The following is a 12,221-nucleotide window of genomic DNA, read 5'->3' as shown; positions in this document are numbered from 1 at the left end:
TGAATCACAAGCCTACACCCCCCAGAACAATAACACAGTGCTCCTATTATCCAGTCCACATCTATGTGCGTTTCCTACACTTTGTCTATCTTCACATTCCCCCTTATTTCTCAGCATCTCCTCTGGAGTCTTTTACTGCCAAAAAAAAAAGAAAGAAAAAAAAACAGGAGTGGATTCCTGCAATGGTAGAAAGCTCTACCACTACCCTCTACAGTTTAGGGGACCTGCCGCCGGTTTTCACAGGGCAAGTTCCAAATGGACAAAGCACAAGCGCCACAATTTTAAAATCATCACGTTCACTGGGCACACATTGAGCAAATATTGGCACTAGCTGAGAGATTTATAAACTAACAAAATTATAGACTGGTCTTTTATATTACATTTAATTCAGGGTGTTTACAGAGCACCTAGTTTGCAGAACATGCTGTGCTTTCTAATCAGAAACACCAGCACTGTTTTTATCTTGTAGATTGCCTCTAACTAAAAATATTTTTTTTTTTCTTGGTGGTGGCTGGGGGGAGGGGAGGATGTAGTGCGGGTATCTGATTAGCAGAAGATCAAATTGCACTGACTATTCAGACTATTCACAGCATTACATTAAAATTATTTGTGGGAAAACTTGGTGCATATATTAAAAAAAGGAAGTAAGGAAACCTCTATACATTCCCTGTTGTGAAGAACAGATCTTTCAACATACCTACAGTTAAAAGTATTTCCATGTGTTCCCTAATGAGGACATTTTGGGTGCACTTCTTAAAAGCATTCCTTTTATTTTTTCATCCTTTTATTGAATATTTTCATAAGCTGTGCATTTTAGTGGGTATCAGAACAAATATAACTGAAAATATAGAATTTCCAGGATCCATAATATTCTCTTGAGACGATAAGCAATTATCACAAATAGTTTCATACTTTATCTGTTACAGCAGAAAAATATTAGCCTTTGCCAGTGTTAAAAAGGACTGTACTATCCCCAAATATTGGTTGATTTACTTACTTGAAAACGATAGAAGGTCCCATCATCCTTCAGTGTGAGGACATGATCTGATATGGGGAAGATGTAACCTTGGGCTGCTATAAGGCTTCCTAAATGTATTGCTTCCACTAGAAAAAGACAATAACGTATAGTTAGTTCAGGACATTAATTTTGAAAACAAATAATACACAGTATTGCAATCTGTGATGAAGAAAGATTAGAACTACTGTATGTAACATGGGACGAGCTAACATCTTTAGTACCACAGTTTGGCTGTCAACAATCTAATAAAAGCAACCACTGTAGCCCATTGATACACTGTAAAACTAACACTGTTTATGACTCTTCTTCTATCAGGAGGTGCATTTACCATACATTGAGGAATACTCAGTCTCACCTATCACTGTTAGGGATGCCAGTTTTTGACTGTCCCAATTGTCACATTGTTTATCTGCGCACTGATAATGGAGGCACAAAGGGAATCAGCCTTTTCCAATTGTCTAAATTACTAATTGAAATTGAAGTCCAGCCATAATCCTAATATATTTTACATTAATTCCAATGTTATATATTCTCCAAACTAATTACAATGGCAGATATTACACAACAGGTATATAATGTGAGTAGCTAGTCATCAACCTAAGACGATGGCAAGATCATTCATGCACAAACTTCTAAACAGCACATTTTAACACATGTTTTCAAAAACAAAACACTTGTAATGCCCAGAGATTATATCCTATGCACTGAGCAGACATCCTCTTTTAAGCCTTTTACTGAGACAAAAATAATAAAAGGTTAGAAACTTTTAAAGCAAAGATCAACTTGGATCATCCTTTTATACCTGCTCTCACCTAAAAGTATCATAATAAATGTACCAATTTCTGCAGAATGGGCAATAATAATTTAATATACATAGGTGCTTAATGGATGTAATAGAAATTATCTTCAATACATACAGAATTGAAAGGTATAGTCTTCATTTTCAGTACCATCTGTGTTTTAACTGCTCATAACACATTTAGTACTGTGATATGCCTTGATGTTTTTTTACAGTTATTCTAGTTTACAGTCTTCTAAAGCAATAGTCTCCAAACTGTGGCCCGGGGGCCAGATGCAGCCCTTTGCTTGCCTTTATCTGGACCTTGGGGCACTATTTCATCCACTGATACCAACATTGGGCATAATCCCCCCCCTTACACGAATGAAGGGGGCACAACGCCTTCCAATGACACCAGTGATGGGGCACAATTCCTCCCAATAACACCAATGATGGGGCACAATTCCTCCCAATAACACCACTGATGGGGCACGATTCCTCTGACTGACATAAACAATAGGGCAGGGGTGGGCAACTGTGGCCCTCCAGCTCTTGGTGAACTACAAGTCCCATCACGCTTCTGCCTTTGGGAGTCATGCTTGTAACTGTCAGTTTTGCAATGCCTCATGGGACTTGTAGTTCTACAACAGCTGGAGGGCCACAGTTGCCCACCCCTGCAATAGGGCATTATTTTTTCTCACTGACGTCAGGACCTTTTCTACTCCCACTGGCCACAGTCCAGACCTCCTAAAGTCTAAAATACAGTAAACTGGCCCTTTGTTTAGAAAGTTTGGAGACCCCTGATCTAACGTAATTGTATTTTAAACTGCAGATTTCTAGGAGAATGTCACAAAATATATTGTAGCTGTATGCAGGTCATACATAACCAAAGTAATTCAGTGAATTAATGCTGTATTTCACATGTTTTATTGATCTTTATCTCACTGTTTACTTGCAGACCAAACTGGAGCTAACCTGAAAAAGTGAGTAACAGTGCTTGGGACAAGCTAATAGGACAAAGTGTTGTAGTATGTTTCACCCTCATCATTATCACCCTTTGCTGGTCAGCTTGATCTACTTGTAAATGTGGATATCTGAAAGTACAGGATTTAATATACTGAATACTATGATTACAAGTATAGAGTACAGATAACCACATAGAGTTGTCAGAATACAATATTCATCACAATAGTTGTCCTTTAGAATCATAAGCTGTAAAAGTGGAATTCTGGGCTTAAAGCATTTGTAAATGCATTTTTTTAAATTAAAATAATAAACATGTTATACTCACCTGCTTTGTGCAATGGAGCAGCCCCAAACCTCCTCTTTTGGGGTCCCCTCATCAGTGATCTTGACTCCTCCTCTTCTGTGTCTGCCCCCATAGCAAACTCTTGTTATGAGGGATGACGTGCACACTTGATCTCAAGCCAGGCTGTGTGTGCCCACTGATACACACAGCACGGCTCAACTCTGCCCTCCTGCTCTCTGCTTACAGGATTTGACTGACAGCAGAGTGGGGAAAGAGGAGAAAAGACCAGCAAACAAACAGAGCGCTGGATCAATGCAGGACTCAGGTAAGTTGGGAGGGCACAGCAATTGGCAAAACATTTTTTACCAAAAGAAGTTCGCCAACAAGGCATGCCATCTGCATAAAATCCTCTTTATTAACTTCAAATCCATCCAGGTAGGGGGAACAATGCACAAACGTTGATGTGTTTCATCCGGGTGGGCTTTAGTCATGACTAAACAAACAAACTAAACATTTTTACCTTAATGCAGAGAATGCATTAAGGTAAAAAAAAATTTACATTTAGAACCACTTTCACTTTAACCCTAACTATTCTTAAAACTGGTGGTGCACCGAACTGAAAATTCTGTATGAAACCAAAAATGCAGGATGCATTTGGCCGAAAACCGAAACAGGTTTTTAAAAATGTATATTTTTTTTATAAGTTATTGTATTATATTCAACATTTTAATTAACATCAGGAGGTTAAATGAATATGAATTTATTTTCAGCATCTTTTTGGCCTTGTTTTTTGGGGTATTGAAAAATATAATAGACATTGGAGAGGCAGTGATAAAGTACATAGCCTTAGTCAAGCTGAGTCAAAATGGATCTTTTTAACGCAAACTTTAAATCCTAAGGCCTTAAATATTGATTCTGACCTCAACTGTTTTATTTCAGATTTTTGATTTATATATACATTTGTTGTGATTTAATTTATTGTTCGTATTATATGATAATTGGGATTGTGGATTTCAGGAAAGGATGTAGATGCATGAGTTTTAGATTTTTTTAGGTGTAAATTCTGAATATTTTTTAGGGTATATATATTACTTTTAATATATATTTATGGATATATATATATATATATATATATATGTAGTTTAATTTATTTTTTTGTATTTATACTATATATTTTTTAGATCTACAAGTTTAATCAAGAATATTTTTAACTTTTATTGTGATTCTTTTTTTCAAGTTTTTTACTGCCCCTCATCCTATTTATAGTTGTAATAAAGTACTTATATATAAATATATTTTTTATATTATTATAGTCTCACATTTATGCTTTTATTTCCCGTTTTTATGCATATTCTGTGTCATAGTCTGTTGATGGTTTCAACAAGACTATGCAGTTTGTTATATGTGTATTCTCAAATTCTGGTTTTGAGGTCACATTGCAGAGTTTTTTCTCTAGTTAAAATATTGTGTTTTATCTGAGACATTTACAGCAGTTTTAGAGCCATAGAAATATGGCTACTGTAGGTGTAGAATGTTAGCGGAGATGCGCAGTAGGGTCCTTCCTAGTTAGACTGAGTGACAGGTGGCTCCCTATTTAAGGAAGGTATGTTACCCTATCAGATAGCCCTGAAGAAGTCACGTGTTAAGCGTGACGATACGCGTCAGCGGTGATGCATTCCGATCGGGTGCTATTTCTTGAGACACCCAGGACACACATGCAACTACATCTGATCTGAGGTTTGATTTTTTCAAATGCAATGGGAAAGATGATGTAAAATGTGAGTGCATGATACACTAGTTTGGTGCTGTATTCATTAGTGAATAAACCGTATTACACTATGGAAGTATTCACTTGTATTTTCTGAGGAAATGAGTGGCCACTTACTGCTTTATTGCCTGGAGAGGAGATCTGCTACCTTATGAGCCTATACTTGAGGGGAGATCAGTGTGGAGAGCTTTGGAGGAGTCCCGAGTACAAAGGATCCAGGTTTAGTGATCCAAAAGGCGTTTTGGCCCATTTTGTGTCGAAACAGGAAGGTGAGCGGGCATTGCAGCTATTTTTGGATATTTTTCATATACCTGTCATCACCTTTGGGATAAATTTTTAGGAGGCCTTTACTGCTTATTACAATTAGGTGTTTTTCACCTCACGGGACTTTTTGCAAATATAATTTTTGTTTACACATTTATTATTAACCATTTTATTATGCACGATTGGATGTACTATGTTATTAGCAACACAGAGATAGTTATATATATGGTTTGTGTGCCTGGAGCACTTCTGTAGTTTTCCGTGGGGAGGTTGGAGCACAACTTTTGGGTATAGTCCCATTTTGGACTTTTTTGTTTGCTGTGTGTTTATCACTATCAGATCCAGTTAGGATCATTTGGGGCACTACTGTTATTTGTTGGTCCCTATTTGGACCTACTAGGTGGCAATTTGTCACACGTATTGTATGAGTGATATAGGGCACTTATGTGTATCACTGTTTGTATATGTTGTTTTTGTTCAATATTATATATTGATTTATTATATGTGTATAAGTGCTATTTACACCTTTAGACATTTTATAATTTCTGATATTTCATATGTAAATACAGTTGTGTTACAAACAATAGCAGTGTGTTGAAAAAAGTGAATAAAGCTCAAAATCTTTCTAATAGCTTTTATTTCCATACACACAAATGCATTGGGAACACTACACATTCTATTCCAAATCAAACCATGAAGAAAAATATATCAAATTTGTGTTGCTCCTTTAAAAAAATTTAAGAAAAGTGAATATTAGACTTAAAAAAAAAATAGCAGTGTTTGTATTCTTCTTTACAAACTCAAACATTCACTATATAAACTGAAAAATGTTTGAAGATTTTGCTTTCCTTTGAATCACTTAATTAATATTTAGTTGTAGTCGCACTGTTTCTGAGAACTGCTGTACATCTGTGTTGCATGGAGTCACCCAACCTCTGGCACCTGTGAACAGGTATTCCAGCCCAGGATGATTGGACTACATTCCACAGTTCTTCTCTATTTCTTGGTTTTGCCTCAGAAATTGCATTTTTGATGTCACCCCACAAGTTTTCTATTGGATTAAGATCCGGGGATTGGGCTGGCCACTCCATAACGTCAATCTTGTTGGTCTAGAACCAAGATGTTGCACATTTACTGGTGTGTTTGGGGTCGTTGTCTTGTTGGAACACCCATTTCAAGGGCATTTCCTCTTCAGCATAAGGCAGCATGACCTCTTCAAGTATTCTGATGTATTCAAACTGATCCATGATCCCTGGTATGCAATAAATAGGCCCAACACCATAGTATGAGAAACATCCCCATATCATGATGCTTGCGCAACCATGCTTCACTGTCTTCACAGTGCACTGTGGCTTGAATTCAGTGTTTGGGGGTCGTCTGACAAACTGTCTCCGGCCACTAGACCCAAAAAGAACAATCTTACTTTCATCAGTCCACAAAATGTTGGGGGCTTCTTGCAGATAGCAAGGCACATAGGTGTCTTCTAATTGTAACAGTACTCACAGGTAACTTTAGACCTTCTTTGATCTTCCTGGAGCTGATTGTTGGCTGAGTCCTTGCCATTTTGGCTATTCTTCTATCCATTCGAATGGTAGTTTTTCCCTTTCTTCCACGTCTTTCAGGTTTTGGTTGCTATTTTAAAGCATTTGCGATCATTTTAGCTGAGCAGCCTATCATTTTCTGCACTTCTTTATATGTTTTCCCCTCTCCAATCAACTTTTTAATCAAGGTACGCTGTTCTTCTGAACAATGTCTGGAATGACCCATTTTCCTCAGATTTTCAGAGAGAATTGCATTGTAACCAGCATGTACAACATTTGCTGCCTTCCTTCCTTAAATAAGGACAATAATTGCCACCTGTTTTTCAAAGAATGAATGACCTCACTAATAGAACTCCACACTGCTATTATTTTGAACATGCCCCTTTCAATTAGTGATTCAATTACACAGAATCAGCAGCATGCATGTCATGACTGTTGGGTCTGTTGGATTTCTATTACTCTACTACACCTGCTAGTAAATTATTTGCCATGTAGAAATATCATTTCTACCAAAAACAATGATTGATCCGGTTAGTGATGTCTGACTGCTATTATTTTGAACACAACTGTATTTATTCAATATTTATGGTATATTTTTTGGTGAGGTGTTATAGGGTACTAGCGCCACATTATTTTTCTTTGTTATTTCACGTTTGTCATTAGGTGTGTGACTGAATGTTGGCAGCTATACCTCGGTGATTAGTACTGTATATAGGGACTTAATTAGGAGCGCAGGAGGTCTGTCACATATTTTCCTATTTTTTAGCCATTAGTCATGTGATCCCATTCCCCTGTGTCAGCCAATGTGGGTGCAGGGGAGAGGACTGCACGCTGACAATGGATAGGCCATTGAAGCCTATGGGTGACACCACCGCTTCAGGGCTTTACTAGGTGCTGTCAGAACGCTCCCTCCTCCATCCTGCAGCGCCACTGGCAGACACTGGAGAGATCACATGCCCAGACTGGAGCGGGCTGAGAATAGGTAAGTATACAAATCTTTCTTACTCAGGTTATTAAGCATAGTTGTTAGAAGGGGTAGGGGACAGTTTTTAAGAGTAGTTAGGTTTCATTCCATTTAAGCTAACTGAATGCATAGCAGTTCAGGGGCTTACTTTCACTGAAGATTTATGAAAGAACACGGCTCATGTAGCATTATGTATTCATATGCTGGATCTTGTGTGCTTACATTTTTCATGCTAATGTATAGTATTTGTCACTCCTATAGCGTTTGTGATCCGTATAGCGTTTGTCAAGCTATCTCAGTTATTAAAAATTGCTAGAGGTGTCAGAAAGCAGATGTCAGATACTCTAAGCTTTTGAACCTTCCCATCTCATTAGAGCCACAGCACATATTTTCATGGAAATAACATTATGTAACATAGGAAAGAAAAAATATAGGGGATATCTTTTGTTAGCTAGCTAAATACGTATATCATACTGCGCAAGCTTTCGAGAATATTCAATTCTCCTTCTTACGCATGGTGTTATAAAGATAACTGAAAAATCACATACAAGTGCAGTGAACATCAAAGAACATGTGTTAAATAAATCAAAAACAAGCAAGATCTAGGGAAGAAGACAGAACAATGAACTGAACCTAAGCAATAATGCAGACATCTGAAATAAGGACCACTAGATATTTTCTATCTGTTAAAAGGCAGAATTATGAACTACACAAAGATCATAGTAGCACATGAAACCCATCTCTATTGGCATCAAATCCTATTTTATATTAAGTTTCTCCAGTTTTTTAAAAATCAGCCTGTGATATGGGGAAGGTCATTCAAATAGTGTAGAGCAGGTATACTGAGTTCAGGCCAGACAGGAACTATATTTAATGGCTTTTTGTCCCACTTTTATTTAAAACAACAGACAGTACAACCAAAAATAGTTGCCATCTCAAGGGTTGTCAGTTTTGCATCAGTTCAACAAAAATCATTCAACCACCTGGCTAAAATAACTGTATCATCTCTCAGCTGGTCTCTTCCCAGACTCACCATGCAGTCTGCATTAACTTTCCAGCAAACAAAAATGCCCGCCTGGCTGTATAGGCTTCTTCAGTGAGAACCTCTTCTCATGAAACCCAGGCTCTACACCTCTCCTGCTTCTTTGGCTCTCTTAGGCTACGTTCACACTAGCCTTGTGTGCAGGCGGCAGAGAGGCGTTTGGGAAGCGTTTTTACCGCTTCCCAAACGCCTCTGCCAACTCTGCACATTACAGCACATGGTGCTGTTCTAACAGGAGCGTTTGCGTCGCGTCGCGTTGCGTTGCGGCAAAACGGACGCCTCTGGTCGAGTCAGGAGGCTTTGAAGCCTCCTATTCTTGTCTATGGTGCCGCTCCGCAAACGCCCGGCCGGCGTTTGCGGTGCGGTTGCGACGCGGTTGTGGGGCGTTTGCGGAGCGGTAACACCAATCAAATGTATTATAGGCGTTTGTGGGGCGTTATTAACGCTCGGCAAACACCTAGCAACCGCCGCTAAACCGCGCATGCGGCGTTTGCGGAGCGTTTGCCGAGCGTTAAAAACGCTCCGCAAACACCGGACCAACGCTTGCCAAACGCTATAGGGGCGTTTGGCAAGCGTTGGCAAAACAGCCTAGTGTGAACGAGCCCTTACTGTACTTGCAGCTCTGTGCCTACGTCTTGAACTCAGATAGGAGCCCACCTAAATCCTGTGCTGAAACCTCCTGTCTCCCAGGTGGAGAGCCCTCTACTGCTGCTATGCCCCTGATTGTAGCGGGTGCGCACATCTGCACACTCAGCCTTCTGGTCTCTGGCAAGATCCAGACACAGGGGTAGGGGCTTCTTCCTTTGCAAAGATCTTTGAAACCCCTGGACTCCAGACCCTGATCCAGAAATTACAAAACCCAGAGAAAGATACAAGATCAACTTTTTCCGTTCTGAACAGAACTTCTGGAGCTCCTCATTCTGCAAGAACCCATCTTTTATCCTACTAAACAGTGGTGGGGCCTCGCAATGTCACACAGCCCCAATGTCTTTTCATCTTGTGGAAACCAGTACAGTGTTTGCATATTTTCTATCCCACTTAGGGGCATATTTACCACAAGGCAAACAAGGCACTTGCCTAGGGCGGCATTTTTCAGAGGAGCAGCACCTCCCCCCAGAAGAAGGTTTGAAAAAAGAAGGGACACGCGCACCATGGGTACCAGGTGGTATCCGAGAGAGGCTACGGGCTGCTTGATGGTGTATGTAGAGCCTGGCTCACGTTCCCGGGGATGTCTGGAGCTGTGAAGATAAGAGTCTCTCTATTGCTGTAGGGGGGGGGATAGTGGAAGGCTCTCCCGAGTGGGGGGCAGGCGTGTTATTGCTCAATGTCAGGCTCTCTCTGCAGGAGGGAGAAGGGGGGTTGTATTGGTCAGTGTCCATGGGGGCAGACAATTTTTCTGTTGCCTAGGGCAGCACAAAACCTAAATACACCACTGATCCCACTTATATGTATTTTCTTCTATGTTGCATTGAACTGCATCACAACATTATTATTCTGTAGTATGCTGACATCTGGTGGCAGCTTAGATCCATTACAATGTCTTTACTATGTGACATTGGTTTCTCCCTCTGTCCTCTCCCTGTTTGGTCCCTGTTAGTTCAGTCTTAGCTAGACCCTCCCCATTTCTTCTAGGTTCCCAAAATCATAGTTACATAGTTAATCTGGCTGAAAAAAGACAAAAGTCCATCCAGTTCAACCATTTAAAAAAAAAGGTTATAATCATATACCCACAGTTGATCCAGAGGAAGGCAAAAAACCCCAGCAAAGCATGAGCCAATTTGCTCCTACAGGGGAAAAAATTCCTTCCTGATCCCCAAGAGGCAATCAGATATTCCCTGGATCAACTCACTGTTATTACTTTGCATAGAGAGGGATTAGGAAAGACATTGTCTTCTTACACTTCTAAAACTGGGAAAACATCCTCAGTAGTACAATTAGTTGAAGTAAAATTGTCTTAGATTCAACTTCTGGGTGTTATTGAAGAGTGAAGCTGCCTCTGGATGGTTCAAATTCAGCAGGTGCCCATACTGTCTGGAAAGAATTGGTCTAAGGAGGCATGGCAATGCATAAAGTGGCAAACAGAACAGCATAACTAGCTGAGGCAAGCTTGATTGTTTTATTTTAGAGCAAAAAAGTAACCATTCTGTGATAATAATACAATATGCAAGATCAGCAATTAAAATGTTGCGAAGAAAATAAAAAATAAAGTATATTTTTAATGAAAAATTCAGGGTTAAAGGATGATTAACAAGAAGAGTGGGATCTGTGGAAAAATAGGTTATTGTATTCTGGCTTCAGGCAGAGTGATGACGATTGGCGTGGCATGCATTAAAGCACATTTAATGGTACTTTTAACTGGAGAAATCTATAAAATAACGCAGTCTCAAGGGAGCAATCTATTTCAGACATGATTCATCAGTGTAGAAGACATACATCCTATAGGCACTGTATATACAATCAAGGCAGACTAATAGAAAACTCTTTCATGCCTGGGCAGAGGAAATAGGTTTATTGTTACTACTGGTTGTGCAAGAACTGCAAAGACTTATTTTAGATATTGATTTTTTTAAGCACTGTGGATGATTCTGATGAAACTGCAGTATTTGACTTCTGGGTGTACAGTAAGAATGCTGGCATTTTCATTCCCTGAAACTGAGCTACATGCCTGTTCATCAGGCTCAATCATCTACTACTTCTATTGGAATCTACATACAGTCAGGTCCATAAATATTGGGACATTGACACAATTCTAAGATTTTTGGCTCTATACACCTCCACAATGGATTTGAAATGAAACGAACAAGATGTGCTTTAACTGCAGACTGTCAGCTTCAATTTGAGGGTATTTACATCCAAATCAGGTGAACGGTGTAGGAATTACAACAGTTTGCATATGTGCCTCCCACTTGTTAAGGGACCAAAAGTAATGGGACAATTGGCTTCTCAGCTGTTCCATGGCCAGGTGTGTGTTATTCCCTCATTATCCCAATTACAATGAGCAGATAAAAGGTCCAGAGTTCATTTCAAGTGTGCTATTTGCATTTGGAATCTGTTGCTGTCAACTCTCAAGATGAGATCCAAAGAGCTGTCACTATCAGTGAAGCAAGCCATCATTAGGCTAAAAAAAACCAAAACAAACCCATCAGAGAGATAGCAAAAACATTAAGCGTGGCCAAAACCACTGTTTGGAACATTCTTAAAAAGAAGGAACGCACCGGTGAGCTCAGCAACACCAAAAGACCCGGAAGACCACGGAAAACAACTGTGGTGGATGAGCGAAGAATTCTTTCCCTGATGAAGAAAACACCCTTCACAACAGTTGGCCAGATCAAGAACGTTCTCCAGGAGGTAGGTGTACGTGTGTCAAAGTCAACAATCAAGAGAAGACTTCACCAGAGTGAATACAGAGGGTTCACCACAAGATGGAAACCATTGGTGAGCCTCAAAAACAGGAAGGCCAGAGTAGAGTTTTTGCCAAACGACATCTAAAAAAGCCTTCACAGTTCTGGAACAACATCCTACGGACAGATGAGACCGAGATCAATTTGTACCAGAGTGATGGGAAGAGAAGAGTATGGAGAAGGAAAGGAACTGCTC

The 12,221-nt window shown here is 39.6% G+C and overlaps 1 protein-coding gene across 2 annotated transcripts in view; it reads right to left on the bottom strand.

The window, feature by feature from the left end:
* Positions 1-12,221, bottom strand: part of RGS6 (regulator of G protein signaling 6) — a 577,949-nt gene that overhangs the window by 156,907 nt on the left and 408,821 nt on the right. For both annotated transcript variants that reach the window (XM_089686857.1, XM_089686858.1), the window contains exon 5: positions 998-1,104. In XM_089686857.1, the coding sequence (XP_089542983.1) occupies positions 998-1,104 (107 nt within the window). The remainder of the gene's footprint in view (positions 1-997; positions 1,105-12,221) is intronic.

The sequence above is a fragment of the Staurois parvus genome, unplaced genomic scaffold, assembly GCF_062004578.1.
Source record: "Staurois parvus isolate SC_StPar_1 unplaced genomic scaffold, SC_StPar_1.0 ptg000414l, whole genome shotgun sequence".
NCBI classification, from domain to species: domain Eukaryota; kingdom Metazoa; phylum Chordata; class Amphibia; order Anura; family Ranidae; genus Staurois; species Staurois parvus.
This window is presented reverse-complemented; position numbering and strand designations above follow the sequence as displayed.